The 23,883-nt window shown below is 40.3% G+C and overlaps 1 protein-coding gene and 1 long non-coding RNA gene across 2 annotated transcripts; one reads left to right on the top strand and one right to left on the bottom strand.

Moving 5' to 3' along the window:
• Positions 1-19,865, bottom strand: DNA2 (DNA replication helicase/nuclease 2). The gene is made up of 20 exons (XM_081192321.1): positions 19,577-19,865; positions 18,438-18,608; positions 16,637-16,820; positions 15,530-15,672; positions 14,938-15,069; positions 13,564-13,780; positions 12,161-12,278; positions 10,901-11,066; positions 10,170-10,361; positions 9,741-9,974; positions 9,302-9,418; positions 9,097-9,206; positions 7,673-7,782; positions 6,662-6,886; positions 5,263-5,456; positions 4,719-4,808; positions 4,440-4,632; positions 3,757-3,846; positions 3,043-3,225; positions 1-2,295 (listed from the first exon to the last, which is right to left on the bottom strand). Exons 1-20 carry the CDS (start codon positions 19,675-19,677, stop codon positions 2,131-2,133), a joined length of 3,135 nt encoding a protein of 1,044 aa, XP_081048447.1. The 5' UTR covers positions 19,678-19,865; the 3' UTR covers positions 1-2,130.
• LOC308586072 lies at positions 7,805-15,306 on the top strand. The gene is made up of 2 exons (XR_014007742.1): positions 7,805-8,898; positions 15,057-15,306. It is a non-coding gene; the product is annotated as an uncharacterized lncRNA (long non-coding RNA).
• Positions 19,866-23,883: the final 4,018 nt, after the last annotated feature.

Raw genomic sequence — 23,883 nt, 5'->3', positions numbered from 1 at the left:
TTTGTAATGCAAATGTATAATCAAGTTTATTTTATTATATATACTACAAAACAGGTAAAAATTTAAGAACTTGGTACAAATATCAGGTACAAACATTTATACAGGTTATATATAGAAATGAATTCCGGTCTTTAAATGGAATTATAATCTACAGGAGTTATTTCCAATGCAATAATATGTACAAACCTTTTTCCAAACTTGTACATTAAAAAGAGTCAGGCCTAAGTTAGCTGTCATTTCAAGTAACTTTTATGAAACATTTAAAAAATACAGAAAAGTGAAACTACACTGCAATAAATTAATTAGCAGCAAGATAAATTCAGAATCCATCTGTAGTTCTGTCTCCCAAAAAGCTGAGTTACAACATTACAAACAAGCAGTTTCAAAAGGTGTTTCTTAGTAAAATCTACTTAATAGAGTTACTTATAATATCAAAAGTTCAAGTTACGAGGAAAAATCAGTATGAAAAACGAAAGCAACCTGATTAGTAATCTCACATTCCAGTGTTTTGTTGCTGTACAGAAGAAAGAATAAAGAAAACAGAACATGGATTGTTGTGAAGCAAGATGGCCACATAGCTTTAAGCTCTGCTCCTTGTTAACAAGACCTTTTATGCTTAAATAATGTTTTTTAAGAACAGTCTCTTAAGAAAATCTTTCTAGAATTTGGCATTCACAAGTCTTGTTTTAACAATAAAGATCAAGTTGTAAGACTAGATGCACACAATATTTTAATGGCTCTAAATCTGTCAACTGATGAGAGCTATGAGAGAAAGGCAGTAGTACACTACTGGTGAAAGGCACTACTCCCCTCAATTTGTAATAGCTGCCTCTAAGATTTCATACCTTATTACATACAGAGGGCTGAATCCAGCCACTTTGAAGTTGCAGTGATATAAACATAATAAATAATGTTCTGAACTTTTCTCTGATACATCCCCACCCACCCCCACATACCTTACTTCAAAGTTCAAGACTGCACACACATCTGAGTTGCTCAGCAGAACTGAATAAAAGCAGCAAATTTAAAACCTGAAAATATGAGACATGTTCATGACATATGTTCGGGCATTCTTTTGCCAGAACACAAAAAATGGTATCTGTGGACAGGGGACAGAAGCATGCACACATGCCCCAACCCCACATCCTAGTGCACATTACCCTACCCACTCAGTCAATCCCAAGCCTTCACTGTACAGAGCAAAAAGAGAGAGAGGCTGCAGTGGCTTATACTTGCTTTTCATTAAAAGCAAGTAGAGCACCTTGAGCGATTAAAAGGTCTTTATTAAGATCTGTGATTGTGCAGAAAGTTCTACTCTTGTTCAAGAAAATCCAAGATTTTTGTTGAACTCCCCTGCTGAGCACAGGAAAGGGACTAAATCAACATGGCAACATGCACCAGGATACTGGGTGGGGTTGGGTTTGCAGATCGATTCAAACAGATGCCTGAACAGGCCTGGAGATGTGTATGCAAAGTTTAATTTTTAAAATGGCTAACATTTTAAGAACTATGTCGAGACATTAACATGTAGAAAAGACAGTGGAATTAAATCTATTTGACAATATGAAACTCCCAAGCTTATAATGCAATCGATTCTTTCAGCAGCACATGAATGAGGATTTTCACCTTGATGCCCCCTTGTCACAGAAGGTTACAACGATACACACTTTCACATGCCCCTAATGGAAGGCTGAAAATGTAAGTAACGTTAAGGAAAATATATTTGGTAACGTGTGAAAGAAAAAAGTACAATCAATTTTAATGCTGCGCTTGAATAAATCTTTTATCTGTATAACCCAGAGATCTTCAGAGGAGGTCTTGCTGAAGGTGCCACAAATTGCAAAATGCCATTTGATGGCAACACGAAAGTGGGCCTTCTCTGTAGTGATGTCTCTGGACGAGTGTCCTCCCTTCTGCTCAATTGTATGCTTCCAACACTAAAAATTCATCTATTTCCATGGCCTTTCCCTGACAAGTGGCACTAATCCTGCTGCTCTATACTATTGGTGATATCTGTAATATTATTTTAACTGAAATGCTTTAAATGTATTTTTATTTCTATCTTTGTAAGCCATTTTGAGATTTATTTGCAATGGTAAAATCAATTAAATAAACAAATAAAGAGACGCACTACCAAAAAAAGGATATCATCGCTTCAGTATCCAAATGACAAAGCAACTTCTTCAGAGGAGGATAGTGACACAGGGATGGCACACAACCCAGCATGATTAATTTGTGTTTTGCTCTTGTGATAGCAACGTTGAGACGTCTCCAGTCCTTCAGAAGTTCTCCAAGCTATCAGAAGAAAAGAGCAGTTGACCTAGCCTTAAGATTTTGCAGCTGACTGAGCTTGCCAGGTTTTATATTTCAAATATAAAACTAAGCAGAACAGAACACCATCAGAAGAAGGGAGCAATCTGCTTTCTTCATTGCACAATCCACCAACAAAAAGAAAAGCAGTGTATTTCTGATCTTTGGGGTATCCATCCAAACATTTTTCATGCACTGAGAAGGGAGCTGGGTCTCGCCTTGCAGCCATGCCTCTCGCCATCCATGCATTCCATCAGTGTGTGAAGAACTATGTGCACAGTACCTCCCTGCAATGGGAGGAACTTGGGCCAATCAGAATTCCTCCCCTCACCTGGAGGAACTGTATGCACATAGGGTTTGCTTCACTTCCTGGCTGAAAGTGTGGCTGACAAGCATGTGCAGCTGCTAGATACAATCCTCCATTCTCCCCATCAGCAAAGGATATCATCCGTAACAGGGGTTGTGCACACTCACAAGGGGATGTGGTCTAGATTTCTTTTGAAAAGCAAAAGGACAAAACTCCAAATTTCATAATGGACCCATGAAACTGTTCAATTACTTAGCTAAAATATTTGCACTTCTTATCATTTTGGAATAAATTTGTAGTCAGTTTTTTCTTACCAACTTCTGTGTTTTCCAAGCACAACTAAATAAGAAGACATTTTCAGATGGACAAATCTTAACTTTCCAGATTATGAACTGCTCAGTGATTCTAAAATACAGCCTACTCACATTTCCATCGGCATTATTCCTTACAAAGGACACTATGATGATACTTTTGTCTCTTCCTTGGTACTTGTCCACAGTATTTACTTCTACATTCTTGATAAATGAATTTGTCATCAAGTCTGTGATTATCTTTAACTGATGTCTGTATGGAGATATGACCCCAATATCTGAGGGCTTGCAACCAGCCTAAAAAATAAATCCCAGACATTCAATGATTAAATCTAGCAAAAGAGTTGTTTTGGGGTATATGCTATCAAGAAACATTCGTGGAAAATGGAGTATAATAAACACAAAATAATTAGGCATTAACTTGAAGTCAAACAAATAAGAAACAAAAATGCAATATTAAATATAAAGTTACAAAAGTGAATCAAAACTGGTTCCTTTAAACTATGGTTTAAAGTTATGTGGAAACCAGGTCAACAAGTGCCCATATAAATAGTGTGGGGTTGTTGTTGTTTTTTAAATGCAGACTGTAATTGCTTATAATGCACTCCAACAGCTAGGTGCTATATAGTGAAGAAGAAAGAAATACTGGAGAACCATTATTTTAGCTTTTTAAATAATGTGTCCCCTAGTGGATGCTATAGAAGCAGTTTACTCAAATAAGCATATCTCTGAACAGTGACTCAGTATACATACAGAATCAGGAGTTTAATGGCCAAAGCATGTCAGTTTTCAGAGCTGACCACACCATTTCAAAAATCCTTCAGATACCTTGATAAACATGGATGTCAGGAAGAGAACCAGTCTGGCTTCCGTCATGTTACTTACACCACCTTTTTCTGTAAGTTCTGGCGCTGGAACCTGCACCAAAGAAAAATCCTACACATTTTAATCTGTAACAAAGCAAGTTCAATTTTGCTTGCTAGCTTTTAAAAAAAGATGTACTGGATTTACTTATATTAAAAAATCTCCATGTAGGTGATTTGGTTATGCTAAAGGTGACAAAGCCCACACAATTAAGAGGAAGGAGCCATACTGGAAGTTAGTATACTAATTCATCAAATTTACTCATCATGTCACACAACCAAAAGAAGACTTGAAGCAACTTACAAAAAAATAATACACAAACATACAATGTATAGAACAAATATTCATTAAAACAATACTGATATACTACAAGGGTTTAGAAACAAAAACAGCCAACAGAAGAACTAATACTAGAAAATAGTCATTAAAGCCAGAACTTCCAGGCGTTGTCCAAATACAGGCAGAATAAATATGTCTTTGCCTGGCCCTGGAAAGATTACAAAGACGAACCTCCCTGGGCAAAGCATTCCATAAGGAAGGGACTACCACAGAGACAGGACATTTTTAAAGCATTTCACCTTCAATTTCCTAATGAATAGCGTGAACATAGAAATAACTGTTTATTAGGGCAAACAAGTAAAATTTACCTTTTCTGTGTTAAGGAAACAAACAGGGTTATTTGGATCAAGTGTTTCCTTTAGCCAAGTTTCTGAAGAAAACTTCTGGTCCAATTTCAAGTCTTTTAAATTTGGCAAGTCAACTATGGCTTTGGACACCTTCTCAGAGCCGCATTCCAGTTTGCCATTATATACCAGGTTGTTGCTCAGTGACATAATTTTACTAAAAGGTTTCAAAAAACAAAGCAATGTCAAATTTGAACACTTATAATACGTGGCGACTAAACAATAGCTACTTAAACTACCGACCTGTTCATTCGGTACTGTACGGTCAGCTGAACAATGGCATTCTTGTTTCGTTCCAGTCTTTTGAATAAACTTTCACCCATGCCAAGATCTCTGTTAAAAAAAAAAGTCAGTCCGTGGCTAACACAAAGCTCTGTTGATCATAAAAAGGTAAAGGGACCCCTGACCATTAGGTCCAGTCGTGGCTGACTCTGGGGTTGTGGCGCTCATCTCGCTTTACTGGCCGAGGGAGCCGGCGTACAGCTTCCGGGTCATGTGGCCAGCATGACTAAGCCGCTTCTGGCGAACCAGAGCAGCGCACGGAAACGCCGTTTACCTTCCCGCCGGAGCGGTACCTATTTATCTACTTGTACTTTGGCATGCTTTCGAACTGCTAGGTTGGCAGGAGCAGGGACCGAGCAATGGGAGCTCACCCCGTCGCGGGGATTCGAACCGCCGACCTTCTGATCGGCAAGTCCTAGGCTCTGTGGTTTAACCCACAGCGCCACCCGCGTCCCTGTGTTGATCATACTACATGACTTACTTTGTTAGCAGGATGTCCTCTTACCTTGCTTCTGCATTTTGCACAAGTGGAGGTAGCTGCTGATGGTCCCCCACTAGCACAAACCGAAGTGAATAGAATAGTGGACCCAGGCAGATCGGCTGGCTTATTTGAGAAGCCTCATCCACTATGCAGAAGTCAAATTGTTTACGGGTGAAAATTGGATGCTTTATTCCCATGCATGTTGTGGCAACTACAGGCTAGAAAGAGAGTAAAAACTATTATTATTACCTGCCCCTCACCCTAAGGTCTCATGGCGAGTTACAACAAAAGATTCCTGCATTGTAGAGGGGTGGACTAGACGATCCTTGTGGTCCCTTCCAACACCATGATTCTAAATGTTAAAAGCAGTTTAAAATAATTTGCAGTCACAAAGTAAGGTAGACCCTAAAAAATACACTTCAAGTGTCTAAAGACAGGGTGAAGAGGCATGTCTTCCGCATTTGCCAAAAGCTGTATAATGAAAATGCCAGACACACCTCTATGGGAAGTTCTACCACTTAGGGGCTGCCAGAGAATGTCCACACCCACACCCACAACCTGCAACTTCTTTTCAATATGCCATTGTAAACCTTGTATTTTCTAACTCTAACTTTTGTATGAAAAAAATGTACAAATGTTTTCAGTTTAGAACAGTTATGTCTAAACAATGCAACACTGCTGACTCTATAGATCATTAAATGCACTCTATACATGCGCTGTTAAAAAGCAGTTCTTGCTTTTATGGTTGTTTAACCTGAGCGTTTGGGGTGGTTCATCATGGTATAGACCTTTGAGGAGTAAAATTAGGGGTGGGGGTGCAAGTTGATCACAAGCAACTCAGTAAGGTCAAGTCTTGCTGAGCACCCGTGCACCACAGCCACGTCCTTATTGCGATTTAAATAGTAAGTAAAAATAGTGGTTTGCAAATGCGGAGATAATGTGTCTGTAAATTATTTATGATGAAATCTGATGGCTGAGATTTGCTTTTCAGATGGAAGAATGTCTCTCACAGGGAAGGCCAACATCTTCACTGGGAAACACTATTCCATAAAGAACAACCCAAGGCTGAAAGTGTATTTTGCCTTTGTACAACACAACCAGCCCCCTCTAGTGGTATGGGTCTCCCAGTTACAAAGCCTGTATTATGAATATTTGCATATTAAATACAAAATTCAAAAGATGCAACACAGCATGAATACATTTACCTTTTTCAATGTAAGTAAAATTGGTATGGACAAACATTTTATTTGTACCTTGATTCAAATCTGGGGAGGCTTCATAACCAAAGCATAAGCGCCGTGAAAATAAAGCACTAAATGCACTGCAGACAGGCAGACACCTCCAGCTAGATGTTCATTTTCCAGGTAGTCCTTTTTGAAATACATCTCAGAGATTCTAAAACCCTGAAAGTCATTTTCCTTACTTGACTACGATACAGTTCTTCCAAGTCAGCTACAGTCTTAATGCATTTGGATCTGCAGATCTCTTCCTCTGTGAACTTCTGAATGGCCGGATGAACCTTCTGAACTCTACCCAGTCGCAGAAAGCCTACTTTGAACTTTGCCAGCTTCAGAAGGATATTGTCAACTGCAGTGTGAGTAAAGCTAGTTAAGAGAACACTGAAGCCACAAGCATAAAGAATTCGGACCTAAATGTGGGAAAGGAGACAAAGGAGGGGTGCATTAATTTGCATTTTCGTACAAGTCATTCCCCCAATTCTAAAACCCAGCTGTCAATGTAGAAGAAAATTCCATGTATGGAGTGTGCGTGTTTTTCAGATCACCACCACCTACATTTAAGAAAGGCATTAGGGAAGCTGTGGTGCGATGGAGGCTGGTCTTGAGACTATGGACACTGATCAAAGTTGGGGAGTGCGCACAATCACTACTGCCCATGCATTCAACACTCACAGGAAGGGGATTTACGTGTATCGATGTCTGTGCAGAGATATTCCGTATGAAGCGGGATCCTGGCCCAATCAGGATTTCTCCAATAATGTGTGGTAGAGCTCTATGTCCAAATGTAAACATGCACAAAGCCCCTTCCTATGCATGCCAAACACAGCTGGCGAGAGGTATATACAAGTCATGGGTACACCAAAGCCCTGACACACTTCTTAAGACACACAGGGGGTGTCATTTGACACACCCTCCCGTATTAATAAACTAGTAGTTAAGTACTTTATTTACACCAGTGGAAATCCTGAGTGCAGATTTGTGGTTTTGAAACATTCTCTCTTCAGAGAGCACATTTTCCTAACATGCCATATATAATATCTACATTAAGCATATAACTGCTTGAGCAGAGTTTGTTTTTTAATGAAACTTCTTACACATCACATTTTGGGTGTTTCAATCATTACAGTCCTATGGACTGCATGCACAAAATTCATTAACACCGTTTTTTCAAACGTTCCCTCTTTCCGGAATCTTACCAGAGCACATATTGTGGTGGTTTTTCCTGTCCCAGGCATCCCGACAATGAGTGTGTAATCCTTTGAAAGCAGCACTTGTTTCATTGCTTGTTTCTGGGGTTTATTAAGACCTTTGATTTATGGGGGGGGGGGGGAATAAGTGAATACAGTAAGTTCTCTGCCTTCATTTTAAACATAATTACCAGGACCTGGGGGACTATTGAGGTACCTATTTTACCATATCAAAACATTAGCTATATTTGCATGTACAGGGGCAGAATACACAGTTCAATCTTATGCACCTTTACCCAGCTAGTTCCACTAAGTTCAGTAAGGGTTGCTCCAGGTAAATGCGCAGAGGATTACAACCTGATTAAGAAGTGTAAGGTAGATCATCTCATTCATGCTTTGCTTGGAATTCCCATAACTTCCTGCTACATCAGTTAATACTCTGGAGAACAAGCCTGCTACAAATTTGGTATTGGTTTCAAAATTCATTGACCACACATTTTAAACCTGGGCTTCTAAGCAGCAACTCAGTTTCGGCTAAAAATTGCCTGCAGGCAACCAGGCAGAGAAACTTATGGAAACAAAATAACTTCATTTCTTCTTTAAGGCAATCCATATGCCACAAATGACTAGCAAAAAGTCTCAACAGCAAAGATTATCTTTTGTTGACTAGCTTGCAAAGTTCTGAACGTGAACATTACTGCAGCAGAGCACATCTTGAAAAGTCAACAGAAAACTTCCATTAAGTTTGGGATAAGGCATGCCACCACAAAGAGCTGTTAAGCACGCATTGGTTCTTTGTTTGCTTTCAGGCAAAATTCAGAATGCTTCTTCAGCTTAGAAAGCTTCAATCTCTCAATGAATTCAACAATCCTCCTCTAACCACATGAGAAGTTGCCTTCCCTGACATACAGTACTCTTTAGGAAGAGAAATCACACACACCTGCATGACATTCACTGAGAGGAGAAGCAAGCTTGGGTTTGGGTTCATATTCCAGCTCAGCCACAGACTCTCTAAATAACAGCATTTTTAATGAATTGTGTAAAGAGTTTTTAACTTTTGATTGGTTTACGTATTTTAAATATAACTAGCCCTGGGACAAAAGGGAGGGATATGAATTATACAGATAAAAGTACCAATCTTATTGAGAGTCGTCACCTGTTTTTACATGCCCAGGCTTTGGGATTTGCCAGGCTACAAGACTGCAGGAACAGTATTTCATTCTTACTCCAGCAAAGTAAGTATTTATAGAGCTTCAGCAAATGAGCATTATTTTATCTTTCAATGAGCTGATTCATTGAAAATGCATGGCATCCAGTGCCTTAAATTTTCAGTCACAAGGTTTTCCGCTGAATCTCTAGGCAAGAAATCCAATTTTCTAATATAACCAGACCTTAATAGGATTTTTTAAAATTAAAAAATGTATCTACTGTACCTCTTAGAATGTTCGCAACAGTTTCCTTTCCTTCTGGAGGAAGGACAGAGCTCAGATGTTGGATGAACTGTGGTTTCTGAAAGTCTATTATTAAATTACGAAGCCTTTCACTAAAAGGAAGGATTGAGAGGGAAAGGAATAAACAAAAATTGAAAACACATTTCTAGAAATGTTAGGCATGGAAGGAAGATAAATTTGAACAGACCTTGCAGGAGAATTTCCCATCAATTTAGAAAGGTTTCCCAATGGAGCATCTGTGCCAAAAGCTCCTTCTTCATGGTCTAACCTAAATATAGTGTCTTTCGGGATACGTGACAAGTTCCTGGAAGGCAGGAAAAAAGTTATCACTAGATTCTAAGACCCTGAGTATTAGAAAATATACTGAGAAGTCTTTCCCAAACTGGTGCCCTCCCATCACCCCTGACCATGCTGTCTAGAGCTAATGGCAGCTGTAATTCAAAACATGCTGAGGGCACCAGGTTGGATAGGGAGGCAATGGACATTTCCCAGTTGCAAGTACCTGCAGCAGGGAGACAAAGCCCACTCTAACTGCATGCATTTGTATAATACATGTTTGACACAAGAACAATATGTTATTACATGTTATTACATGAACTCTCCTGACAAGTAAAGCACTATGTTACCTATCCAATAAGCAAGAGATTTTGGAGCCGTTGACCTGTTGCACATAACCAATCGCCAAGCCAAGCAAAGTGCTGTCTGCTTCACCACTCACAACAACCCTGTCTCCTATCATCAGAGTTGTTGCAGGCGCAGAACCCTTTTTACGCTGGAAACAGTGTAAATACAGTCCATCGGACACCTTCTGCACGCACTCCACCCTGATCATGTTTCCAATGCAGTCTCCGTGTTTCTCCCTACAAAAATTAAAAACAAATGAAGTTTGGGAAAGCTCACGGTACACAATTGCTAGCCCGTATAACTCTTTGCTTTAAGGAAACTGAAAGAAGTTTCATCTACATTTTTAGCTGCCATTACTCTGAAAAACTCGATGTCAACAGTTTCGGTAGCTAAAGCGAAGTTTGAAAGTGGCCCTACAAAATCACCAATACCTTTCTGCAGCAGGTATCATCCATATGTTTCTGCAGCCCTTCTTTCCATCTTTATATTGTGACTCCAAGGTTAGCATCAGATACCAGAGATGGAAATACTCCAGGTGCGAGGGCTTCAGATGCTGGGTCTCATTTTCAACAGCAGCAAGCACATCCGGAGAAATAAAGTGATTTTGCTGCTGTTCCACAGCCCTAAAACAGAACACAACATGTATCCTCCTCTAATTTCAATTATGACGGCTATGATAATTCTGCTAAGAAACTTCATAGATGGCTACAATTTGAATTATGTCTGTGCTATCTTCATATAAATTCTTAGGGAGACTTACACTAGTGCACCTGCATCCTTCTACCCCCTGAAAACCTACTTCTATTGCTTTCCCTGGATTTTATCAATAGATTCTCTCTGGTTTTAGGGTAGCTACCATTTCAGCATGCACTATCGTAGTAGAACCATTATCATATTTAGGGTCATGCCTACATTTCTGCTTGGTATAGTTCACAGCTGGAAAACTAAATCAAACGCAATATGGCGTGATCCAAAATATTACATTTGACATTACACAGAATCTCGAACACAGAAAAGAATCAATTATTTCACACCTGGATCTAATGTAGCCTTGTCCAAAACTGTGATGTAGAAAACGGAGCCTTAATGAAACCACAGCATCAGCCATTTTAAACGGAGATCAGCTTGCAAAAAGCTTGCAGGCTTTTAAAAAGGAATTTACCTGCTATAAAGTGCACAGTTCTGTTTCTGAGAGCAATAGCTGCACGCCTTACTGTCATTAATCAGAGGAGGCAAAGATGCAAGCTGTGTCCGCTCCTTCCCAGTGTCAGATTTGCATATGGTGTGAAGCAAATAGAAGGCCAACTCATTTCTTAGTTTGATCAGTTCTGCAGAGGGAGAAACAAAAATGATGTTCAGGTCCGTCCCCCCCAAGTTTCAAATATTTAGGGAAAAGGCACAAGGAAAACTACTTTGGCTCTGCGCTCACTGGCCACTCGGAGTGCCCAGGAAACACAAACAAGACGACACATCTCTGCCTCTCCCTCCAATCTGAAGCTGGATGGCATGGTGCTAGTGAGGCGACAGAGACTTGCTTTGCACAAATCCTAAGTTTCCTCTCAACTTTGGGGCTGGGGGTGAGTAGGGATCATTCCCCTCCACAGCAGTTCCAAGACTATGAGGAAGCTTAGAACTCATTATTTCATTTATTTGTTTTCTATATTTACACCTCACGCTTCCTTCCAAAGGAGACCATGCTACCCTGAGGCTGTCTTGGGCATTTACTGAAATTTGAGGCCTTTACTCAACTGGTGCACCAATTTTGTCTTTCCTTGGGAAAGGACGAACTTGCCATAGTTTTCCATGCCCATGTAGTTCCCAGCTTGAATTGCTGAGATGGGCTTTACATGGACTCCCTGTTGAAAAGGTTTTGGAAACTTCAGTTGGTTAATATAAAACCTCACTAGACTGATAATGGGACCTTGCCATACTGAACAAATACAAGATCTTCACTGGCTACCAGTTTGTTTCCAAGCACAAATCAAAGTGCTGAAATTGACTAATTAAGTCCTAGATAACCTAGAACCATGGCAGCTGAAGGCTTTCTTTCTCCTGTAAAAACTTCCTATTTGCCGATGTTGTCACTGGATGCTCTGTTCTGAGTCCCTTTGCTTTTTCAGTAGCAGGGCCCACATTTTGGAACGATCTCCCCAGAAAAATTCATCTGGCACTTGCAATTTTTCTGTGCCAATTTAAATCTGTTTTTTACATGAGCTTTTTGTAAGAGACAGCAAATTTGTGTTTGTGGTGAGGGGGAGAATCTTAAACTATTGAATTCTGCTTTATCTGTTTTTCCTTATTGAATTGCATTTTTTTTATTAAAAAAAATTCTAGCACCCTTGAAGACTGCATTGTTGAAAAAATGAGATGGAAATATTGTAAACACAACACTGTCCAAGGATTTTTCCAAGCAGAAAATTACCTCTCCTATCCATACGATTTCCAGGTACAGGAAACATATTCCCAGTTTTAAGGTAAAGGAGGAATCCAGCTTCAGGATCAGCTCGTCTTCCTTGGCACAACAAGGAGTACAAAACCACCTGGGGAAGAATCCAAAACTATTAAAATAGAATGTTAAATGTAGGTATCAACCAAGTTGCACCACTTTGCAGTTTCTTGCTGCAGTAATCACACACAATATGTCCCCCACCAGTGAGCATACAAATTATGTATCGCTAGCAAATAAGCACGCAAGGGCTGCATCAAGACCAGTAATATGGGCGTCAGAGCTGAGGAAACTATAGTCCCACTAACAATTCCTGGGGATGGCATACTGCATCATGCGAGGGACTTAATCAGTCAAGCCAGTTATCGCAATGAATATATTCACAGAAGCCGCCCTAATTATTTAGTGCAGCACAACAGCCAGGCCTATAGCCAGATTATCAACCAGACTTACGATTTTGCTATTCTTCCTACTCTGCTGGCTTCTCATTTTCTGCTTTTAGCAACAGACAGAAAGAAATGCGGATCTTTGGACACCACCAAAAAATAAATAAATCCCTGCATCCAAGAAAGATAGAGCCTCTAGAAGACCTCATCAACTGAACTTAAGGAAGATCAAACAGTAGGTGCTACTAACCAGAACACAAACTTTGAAAGGCAAAACCAGAGCCTTGAAATGGACCCAGAAAGAAATGCAGATGCTTCAAAATAAATAGTTTGTTTCTGCCTATCAGTATCGTCAACAGCAGCCCCACATAAAATACACTACAGTAACCCAATCTCCTAATCTGGATTGTCAAAGACATGAATGACAGCAGTTTCATTTCCTTTTTCATCAGCAGACACAGGAAACCAAACAAAAAAATCTGATAAACAACAACCTAGGGCACAGACCATGTCTAGGAATCCAAGTACCACCTTCCTCCAGCTACATAGTTTCCCCTTAATGTACAATTTTAGTCAGTCTACTGAGCTCCTACTAGCATCAACTCTGTACTATTTATACTGGGCTTAAGTTGATTCACAATCATTCAGCCCATTTCAGACACTAACTGAGGGAAATCACGACCGGAACACCTGGCTCTGATGATAAAAAAAAGAGTTCAGTATTATCAGCACATGGGTGACAACTTCAGCCAAAGGTTTCATGTTGATGTTAAGGATCATGGGAGACCCAACTGAACTCCAATGAACCCTGCAGAGCAAATCCTATAGGAAGGAGCAACTGCCTCACAGCATCAGCTTCTGGAACCTTCTGAACCCACCACAAATGATGCTTAAAAACAATTAAGAACATATTAAAACATTTTAAAAACTTAATATTTAGTCAGCGCCTTTCATGTACCCTTTAAAATTAATTACTATAATTCCTATTTGTACCTGACTTCTGTGTTCTATAGAGTTAGATTCCTTGCCACTTTTAAGCTCCAGAGGCATTATCTTGGACTGAGTTGTAGATCTGCGATGAATTGTTACACCAGCTGTAACATCAATTTTACCCTTTAAGCCAAACCTGGGGCACCAAATGTTCTCCTCAACATCCAGGATTTCTGTAACTTTGACAGTGCACCAGGAGTCATCTTTTTCATCCCCTGGCCTATCAGAGAAAAACATTAAGTGTATTAACCGGAAAGGTTTACTTCCGAAAACGAAGAGATAGCTTTCCTTAAATATGTACTTGAAGGGACAAAATCCATATTCCTTTAACAGGCTAGAACATATTACATTCTTAAGCAACTGCTTCCAAACAAATCAAAAGGCAGTGCTTCCTCTTACTATTATTTTGTTCTTACAGATGAGAAAAATGATTTCATTCTCAAGTAATAGAACAAGTGGGCTGAAATGCTTAGCCGCATTTGAGTTGTCAACAAACAAGGGATTCAAGCAACCAAAGAATGTGCAGCAAAAAATATGAATAATGAAGCCTTGAAAATACAAAGTCTGGTGAATTTGAGTTGAAATGCAATAGTAGCTAATTTGCAATAGCTATAGCAAACAAGCCCAAGGAGAGAAACTTGAAATACTAAACATAGTCGTAAGAAAGTTTGTGTTTTTAATTATACTTTAACTAACAGAAGCCAAAAGCCAGTGTGGTGTAGTGGTTAAGAGCGGTAGTCTCGTAATCTGGGCAACCAGGTTCGCGTCTCCACTCCTTCACATGCAGCTGCTGGGTGACCTTGGGCTAGTCACACTTCTCTGAAGTCTCTCAGCCCCACTCACCTCACAGAGTGTTTGTTGTGGGGGAGAAAGGGAAAGGAGAATGTTAGCCGCTTTGAGACTCCTTAGGGTAGTGATAAAGCGGGATATCAAATCCAAACTCTTCTTCTTCTTCAAAACAGCGTTACCACAGTACATTGCACACTTCAGCCCCCTTTTTTTCCTAAGCAGTGCCCCTGAGCAGGATTCATAGAGGGGAGAAATTATCAAAAATCTCTCCACCTTCTGCTGGTGGGGGTCTCCACTGGAAATATCCCATGAACAGGAGGAGCACTTTTGCTTGCAAAAGGGCAAGTCTGGATCTAACCCACAAATCCCCCTCTCAACATGTTGTTTATAAGTGCCCTAGATTCTGTGCCAGGAAAGGAGGTTTACAACCCAGCTCAATTGTTAAAGAAGTTGTACATATATATATTTTTTTTATTTCTGGTCCTTTGCAGTCCAGAGATTCTGCAATTCTGACACAGCTAACTAAGTTCACCTACAGCACTGGCAGAACAACTCTACAACAGTGTGTTAGGGTGAATAGTTCCGTACCATTTTATCTGCATGTTATGCTGGCAAACATGGTTTTCTTTGTATATGAACTCTTCTGCCCATTTAATGAAAGAGTGAAAGTACTCTTCTATCTCTTGCATTATATCATTCTCTTTCAGATTTAACTGGTACCTGCGGAAGCAAAAGGAGGAAAGCATATTAAAAGCTGCATGGCAGATAGCAGAAGAGAAAAAGGGAGGAAACGGAAAAGATCTCTACATTACAGATATCTATTTTTTATTTGTGGTCCCTCAGAGAAAAATATCCACATGTTTAGGCATTTGTAACGCTCCGAAGTTTTATTTATGTAACTACAGGGAACTATCCTTCCAAAATGTAGCACATACAACTATAAAAATGACAAGTGAATTACTTTGCTTCAAAAAGGTCACCCTATTTACATACTCTGAAACAATTATGGCAGTGCATTTTTGTCCACACAAGCAATCACATGGACAAAAAGGTAAGAATATCAGCAATTCCCACTATCCCTGTGCAAAGTGACCTTTGCTAAGCATTAAAGCTAAGAAAAAGAACAAGTTCTTAAGAGAAAGGTATATCACTCGCTTCATCTCTTACAGCTAATACTTACAGCTCTTTTAGGTACTTTGGTCCATGAATTACTGAGAAGGCAATTTCTTGCAATTTCTCTTGTGTAAAATTTGTTCCTGCTTTTTGGAAAATTTCATGAAGGATTGTACCTATTAGCATAGGACGCAAACCAGGCTCACATCCCTGGGGGAAAAATGAAACCACCCCAAAATATTAGCAGAGATGTACATGCACTACACATTAATTAATCTGTACAATACTGCATTTTTAGTGGCATTGTCCCATCTTAAGAGCGCAATCCTCTGCACTCTTACTATACCATAAGTCCCATTAAATACAGTAGGACTACTTTTTGAGTAAACACTGTAAGCAAGGTATGTTAAGTTTAAAAAACAAATATCAAAGAAAGAAGAAAGGACCAACAGGACAATTTCATAATTAAACTAACTATCAAGTTAGGAGGTTAATAAGGAGCCATGTTTCCCTCTTGAATATAAGCTATCAATGTAAGTCCACCAATCATTATTTATTTTTCTTTTATTACATTTATACCCCACCTTTCTCGCATCATGAAAATAAAGGCCCACTTTTATTCCATCATGGTACCAATATGTAGTTCCCACACAGTCACTCAGCCAAACACTGAGCAGAGCCAGACCTGTTTAGCTTCAACAAGGTGGTGGCCTTATGTGTCTTCAGATCATACCCTGGGAATTTGAGGTTTATTTTCCACCCAATCACTTAAGTTTGGGATGATATGCAAAGTTGACTATATAAAACATGCATTTTAACACATATATAACCATATGTTCATCGCTAGACAAATCCACATTAAAATTATTCTTTCTCCAACTCCAGAAAATACTGACTCTGTTCATCTATTTGCTATTTTTGTCTTCATCAATTACCCCAAAGGCACTCTGGAGACTACTGGATTATCACTATAGTAAATAGGGAACATAGTATAGTGAACCAGAGCATTCTGAAGCTCTTTACTGGTATAAATTTATTTATAACTTCTTATGTATGAAGTACTTATAATACTAGGTGCTTTATTTAAAACAACAGTTGACAATGCCCTTAATACAGATGTTATCAATGCCCATGAAACAAACCATTTTAATATACAATGTTTTCCCCAACTTACTTTGAACTTTTCACTCAGTATAGCTTTCCTCATACACCGAATGCTATTTGATACAGTAGTGCCAGAGACTAATACATCTGGATACAGAATCAAATATCCTCCATCTGCATCTATTATCCAAACACCCGCGTTGCACTCTCCTTCTAGATGAATGATATCTCCAGGCTGCACTGGAACAGAAATCCTGAAAAATATGTGACATATTACAATGTTGATACGCACACATTTTTAAATTATCTGTGATTTTTGCACTGACCTATAGACCAAGGAAAGGAAAGTGATCATGTATTCAAGAAAAACTATAACGATTTTTCAGGGACTTATTGTAACCCACACTCTCGCAATTACAAAGGCCTTCTACAGAAAGGCAGTGAAAATGGGCACAGACAGGTAGAGAAGCAGAGAAGATAATCTCTGAACAATTCAGTAGTGGTCCTTTTAGGGATCAATTCTATGGTGACTGGGGTTGGGGAAGGAAATTCCATAGGGAAGCAACTACCATGATGGAAGCATTGCTAGTTAGCCAGTCACACGAGCTGAAGCAACCAGTTCTGGTGGCTTTTTGTCTATTTTTTCCTTTGGTACTTCGTTTTAAAATGTCTCTCGTATTCACTCCAACAGGAGGGAGCTATGTACCCTTAAGGGCAGGGGCATGTCAGGGGGAAAGAGGGTGTAGGATGCTGTGTGTGTACAACTGCCCAATATACACTTGTCTTTCCCCCACCATCCGTTCCTACAAAGCTTTCTGTGGGTATAGAAGGAGCCCTCCTGGGAAGTGAATGGCATCCCACCAGTGGGCCTCCCTCTCTGAAAGTGGAGCAGCACTGCTTATACTGCTTCCAACAACCCCTTGGCTGGTCTTAGAATTGTTCTGACAGAACTACTGGCAATTAATTAAATGCAATTAACAAAACAACATTAGATAGCTCTTTGGATAAAAGATTTCAGTCCATGTGTACTTAAATGACCACTGCTAATGCTAGGATAATTTTTTACAGTGATGTACTGGAGTAAAACAGGCACATGTGCTGTTCTATACTTCCTTTAAGGTCAAAGGGCAGGCAGCTCTGCCTTTAGATCAGAGTTCCCTTATCTTCGAAATTAAAACTGGATATAACAAGTATCAATGCCTGATATCATATTAAGTCAGGGGGGAATGGTCTGCCCCAAATGGCCTCACAGGCCAAATTCAAAGGGTTAGTAGGCCCAATTATTATTCCTGTTAGAATTAATTTATTAATCGCCTTCAAAACTACTGTCTCAAGGTGATTTACACATACAGTAAAATGATTAACAACAGTAAAAAACACAAAAGCAACAAATACATTTAAAATGAAACTAAAACTTTAACAAACAGACATTTTTGATAAAAGACCCATTTATCTAGCTGGGAAAGCCTGAAAGAACAAAAATGTCTTCAATTGTTTCCCGAAAATGAAGATAGTGGGAGCCTGTTGTACCTCAATAGGAATGGTATTCCACAGAACAGGAGAAGCCACACTAAAAGTTCTGCTCCAAGTTACTATGGAACTTGCAGGAGACTGGACTGGAGGTCCCCACTACTATAAAAAAATGTTGACACCTTAAGGCTTAATGTACTAAAAAAGCATGGAGGGGGACAGTCAAAGGCTTCCTTCCCTTTACTGACATTAATAGGAGAAACTAAGAAGTAGAAATATTTTGATCCCTTGTCCCATAGAACTAATTTTTCAACTTTTTAACCACAATTAGAAACTGTACAATAACAACCATAAAGAACATTTTGCCCATTATCCAGTATCAATAGTCACACAGAAGTTACCAGTCATGTCTTAGGATGCAAAGTTCTGTATCCAAATCATCAAGCTGAGAAGCTGTAATTGTCAGGTGTTTCTCCAGAGCACCATTTTCCTGGACATGTAACACACAGTATCTGTTGTTCAGGCCCTTGCTGAGTACTGTATCCGGAAAGCCAACAATTTTCTTTGGGAATCTAAAATTACAGTTGCATGATAATACATACAGGTACAAGGCAGTAGTCAGGCACACACTCGTAATAACAGAATGGCTTAGATACCACTGAGGGCTAAGATCTGTGAATCTCACTTAAGACATGGAAGCGAAAGCACCAAGTAGAAAGAAACAGCAGCACTACGTTTGTCCACTTCTAGACAAGAGACAATTTTTCTCCAAGTACTTAGCCATTTAATATTTCTATTATTTGGACAAATTGCTTTCAAATGCTAACACCTTTGAAAGTAATTTGGCCAAACAAGACAATGGAACATAAAGAGGGGAAACCATTCCAAAACCCATGTTTGCCTTTGTACACACAGAGGGAAGAGAGGGCACTTGCAGGAGAGAACTTGGGGGCTAAGAGGGGACCTTAACCCCTACTTCCAGCTTTTCCTCTGTAAGGATCCCTCCTCCAGCTGCTTTTTCACTAGGTCCTGAAACTGAAAATATACCAGGATGGGAGGAAAACAACTTCAGAGGATCCTTTGCAGAATTGGCAGACAAAGGATGGCTTAATCACCCCTTGTTATTAGAGATTATACACATACACACACACACACACACACACACACACACACACACACATATATACAGTACACATACATACATATGTGTGTGTGTGTGCGCGCGCGCATATGTATTCTCTCTCTCTCTCTTTTTCCTCAAAAGCCATTGTTGCATAATTGCCACACCATGATCATTGGATTACAACCCCCATCATTTCTGACCATCGACCATGCTAGCTGGGACGGATCAGAGTTGAGCCACGTGTGGGACTCTAATCACAGGCTCCCCAATCGCCACCCAACCTCCAGATGCCTAAAGGGCAGGAGAAGTGGGGAGGGGGGCCCACAACCAGGAGAGAGCGGGATCCTTGGGGAGAAGCGTCCCGCCAGCGCTTCGAAAGGCGCGCGCTTTTGCAGCTCAGTCCCCGCCAAGAAGCACCTCGGCGGCGGAGGCGGGTCCTCGAAGAAACTCCTCTCCATCAGCTCTTCCAGAGTCACTTCAGCCGCCTCTTCCTTCTTCTCCTGCCTCCTCGCCGCCATCTCCAAGGCGCCAAAAGCATAAGCGGGAAGGGGGAAAGAAAAAAAAGGGGGGGGGGAAGAAGCCGGGACGGGAGCTAATAAGCCCCCTCCCCCGCTCAGCCCGCGAGGGCGCAGGCGTAACAAGCGCGCTCCCCTATGAGGCGCCGGGGGTGGAGTTTGGGGCTTTTCCTGTTTGCGCGCGAGCGGCGGGTGTCTCTTCTTTTCCGCTTTCCGAGCTGCAAGAACGGTTTAAACTCGTTTCTTCCTCGTGCTTATTGAGAGCGTCTTGGAATACGAGCGGGGTGGGTGGGAAGGAATTGCTTTCTTCAAAACAAAGAGCAATGGTCGTTTGCTTGCTCCCCATTTCGTCTGCAGTGAAATCCTGCCACGCTTTTCTTTCGTGCTGGCTCATCTGGCCCTTCATCTTCCTTGGAAGTTTTTTAAGCCGTCTGTCATGGCTGCTTTTGTTGGGATTCCTGCTTTGCAGAGGGTTGGACTGGTTGACCCTTGGGTTCCCTTCCAAGTCTACAGTTTTGCAAGGAAGGGTAATAACAGGAAGATTTAAAGAAGGAACTACTGTATTGGAATCTCAAGGCAGTAGAAACGTAAGATGATTGGAACCCCACTGAACTTGAAGCATGGGAAGCCCCAACAAAAATTTATAATTTGGCAGAATATTTGGACTATATGAGATGTATTTGTATAATTTGGAATATGAAATGTGATCTGATTGGATTGTTAAAATGGAAAACTTAACAAAAATTATTATTAAAAAAATGTCTACAGTTTTGCGATTTATGCCTGCACTGTAATTCACCATGGATTGAGAGGCACACCTACTGGCCTGATGTTGATTAGGCTACTTTTATATAAAATTGCCACCAGAAATATTTAGGGAAGGGGTGGTGAAAAAGACCCCCTCTTGTCTCCACGTAGGGCTGGGAAAGATTTCTGCTTGAAGCCTTGGAGTGCTGCTGCCATGCAGGGCTGACAATAGTGAGCTAGGAGGGTCAAAAGTATGGCTTGGCCTTAGGCAGCAGATGCCATTTTTATTCCAGAATGAGGGACATCTCAGACAAAGGTGGGGAACCTCAGGTCCGAGGGCTAAATGCAGCCTCAAGCTTCTCTGAACCCCACTCTCCCCAGGCCACATACCTCACCAGCCCTGCTTCATACCCTCCCTGAATGTTTTTAGCTTGCTTGAATGGGTCCTTCAGACGCCTCCAATATCTGAAGGATGGAGAGGGATGGGTGCAGAAACTATCCTACTACAGAACAATAAAATGTTCATTGTTTTTCCTCTGGCCCTGTCCGCAACTGGCATGTGGCCCCCTCAGTAGGTTGCCCAGGTGCCAATGGGCTGCAGAATAGCTGAGCTCACTTAAAAAATCCCCATTGTGCATGGACACAGATGGCAAAGCAAAAGTACTGATTTATGTTTAGCCTGATGGGTGCACCGCACTGTCATGGCAGATGCAATCTGAATTGCCCCAGTGCCTACAGATTTCGAAAAAAAATCCCCAATTCAATGGAAACTTTTTTGCAATAGAAATTTGCAGGACATATATACTGTACAGGTGTGGGATACACGTGCCACCAATGTTGCTTGTAGGATTTTCCCCCCAGTCATACAACTGTAGAGTTGGAAGGGACCACAAGGGCCATCTAGTCCCACCTCCTCCAAAAGCAGGAATCTTTGACCCAATGTGGGGCTCAAACACATGACCCTGAGATTAAGAGTCTCATGCTCTAACAGCTAGGCTATCCCTGCATTGAACAGCAGGGTGTTTTGTGTGCAATGGCTTATGATATTCTGCATAATGGAGGGGGCGGGGTTCTTATCTCCTCCTTGCAGCCATTTGGAACACATTTGAGCCCAGCGTGGAGGCCAGGCTCATTCTTATAATGCTAAAACCAAGGTTTAGCATGTCTGAATACAGTCTGTCCACTATTAAATTAGGGAAAAGGAATATGAAAAGGCCAGAAACTTTTTAACATTTCTTATTTGCAGTAAAAATTGCTAAGTATCTTTCAAAAGCACAATTGTCACATGAAATCCATTACATTTCATTGTTATAAAAGCAGTCTTTTAAAAAGGTGTTTGATTATAAATTTAGTGAATACAGGATCTACGCACTATTCTCCAATAGGAACTTTACTAAGCCGCTGGAAAGGGGCCAAACATTCAAGAGAAAAGCAGATTACAAGAATCAAAGAAAGCTCCACAGTCAGCCCAAGAAAAGCAAGCAATATTGTCAACTACGTTATTGCCATTCTGAGCAGTTACTTAGAAATAAGTTCTGGTGGGTAATTTGTGGCACATGATGCAAATGGGTTTTTTTGTATAAAAGCCTTGATTGTCTTCTTAATGATCATACTTTTTAAAATTTTTAAGATGTTTAGAAGATACACCTTTCTAAGTTTTCATTTTAAAAAATTGCAAATAAGGCCAGAGATTAACTGCAGTCACTTTAATATTGTTTCATCAAACATTTTAAATCTGCATAAAACAGAAAAAAAATATAAAATTCCAAACACATGCTTTTATATTGGCTGGTATGCTTAGTTATATTGCTATTCAAGACATTTCAGTTTAAAATAAAATATACATCTCTTGGACAATAATAATATCAAATGTCAAAAGACACATATTTCAATAAAATAAAAAATGCCAAACCACAGAACTTGTTATGTCCCAGCTATGGACTATTACTAAAAGCGATTTTTACAGCTGCTGCTAGATTTGGTAACATAGCTCTTACCAGTTTCATACTCCATATACAATATTTACAAAAAATAAATTATATTGCTTTACATAAAACATTTTGATAAGTGTTGCAAAAGCTTTAGCATTTAAGTTTGGCAAAATCAGACTCGCTTAATCAAATAAACCCATTTTTAAAAAATAACCAAGACATACACATTGTTCCTAGCAATAGGAAGGTGAAATTGGAAGGCTGCTATTGAAAGGGAAGACACTTATCCAAGCTTCCTAAAACTGACCTATCCATAAAACCAATAGGCAAAATAGGTAGGATTTGTTGCAAAAAGTGGGCAGGTCCTCTTGAAAAAAAAGATGTAGCCAAACCAACAGTGGACAGCAAAGCTGTAATCTCAGGGCCGGGCCAGCCATTAGGTGGGGTGATGCCACCACCTCAGGGTGGAAGCCCTGCCACCTCCACCACTGGGGGAGAAGCAATGCCAGCATTGCAAAATCTTACTGGAAATCAGCATTGATGCTTCTGCACCAGCGTGGGGTGGTGGTGTGGCACAGACAGCCTCAAGCAGCAAAATAGGATATGCCGCCCCCATGTCATCATGCAATGTGGCTAGAACTTTACTGAAAAGCCCAAGTTCCCACTGTTGGGTAGACTTTTTTCAACATTGAGAGATAAGTGAAGAATTAATAAAGTTGCATCCTATTACCAAAGGAGCCATAATAGAAGGCACAGAAGAAGAAAATCACTCAGTGCAGTAGAATATACTGCAGCGCACAGCAGGAATGGGGAACCTATGGCCCTCCAGAACTCTGACTACAACTTTCATCCCGGATCACTGTTTTTACTGGAGTTGGGAGTCCAACAACATCTGGAGAAGAACAGGTTCTTCATCTTTGTAATACAGGCCGCATGGGGGAAACATAGCAAGTAGTTAAAGCTGCAAATTCCTGCTTGTTTCAGAAAGGTGGCCTTGTAGTAAAAGTATTCATTAACCTTCCAGCAGAAGTGTGCGCATCTTGGTCCGTACGTAAAATGTTTTAGATGCTCTCAATCTTACCAAAACAAAACCCATGCGAGGATAGGACTCTGCTTACTCATAGATACAGCATTGGATGAAGTGCTATCAATCAACCTTAACCAACCTGGTGCTAAATACAACTCCCATCAGCCCCAGCTTCGTGAAGACTGCTATAAATTGTAGGAGAACCTCAACTTTCAATAGCCTTGTGTACTTTTAATATTGGACCCATAAAGTTCATTTCTGTTTCCTCATGCCCCCTACCATTGTAGAAGTACTGAATCATAAATCAAACCCAAATCAACAGCAGCTTAAAACAAGTTAAATGTGTTTCCTGATTAATCAATCACATAACATCTGTGCAATTCCTCATGTTTGTGAGAGGGGGGAGTAGGACTGTACCTCTTCCCCCCGCATGTCCCCTCCCCCAGACTCTCCACCTTCTATGCATTGGAGGGTGAATATATGCATCAGGAAGCCGCCCCACTG

The sequence above is a fragment of the Podarcis bocagei genome (assembly GCF_964188305.1).
Source record: "Podarcis bocagei genome assembly, chromosome: 4".
In the NCBI taxonomy this organism is placed as follows: domain Eukaryota; kingdom Metazoa; phylum Chordata; class Lepidosauria; order Squamata; family Lacertidae; genus Podarcis; species Podarcis bocagei.
The sequence above is the reverse complement of the archived record's forward strand: the minus strand, read 5'-3'. Positions and strand labels throughout refer to the sequence as shown.

Excerpts from the sequence above, each read along its gene's own strand:
- DNA2 (XM_081192321.1), bottom strand. The coding sequence starts at position 19,677 with ATGGCGGCGAGGAGGCAGGAGAAGAAGGAAGAGGCGGCTGAAGTGACT. Across the intron at positions 9,975-10,169 it reads ATGATACCTGCTGCAGAAAG|GGAGAAACACGGAGACTGCA; the intron begins GTATTGGTGATT and ends TAATTTTTGTAG. Across the intron at positions 9,207-9,301 it reads ATGGGAAATTCTCCTGCAAG|TGAAAGGCTTCGTAATTTAA; the intron begins GTCTGTTCAAAT and ends CCTTCCTTTTAG.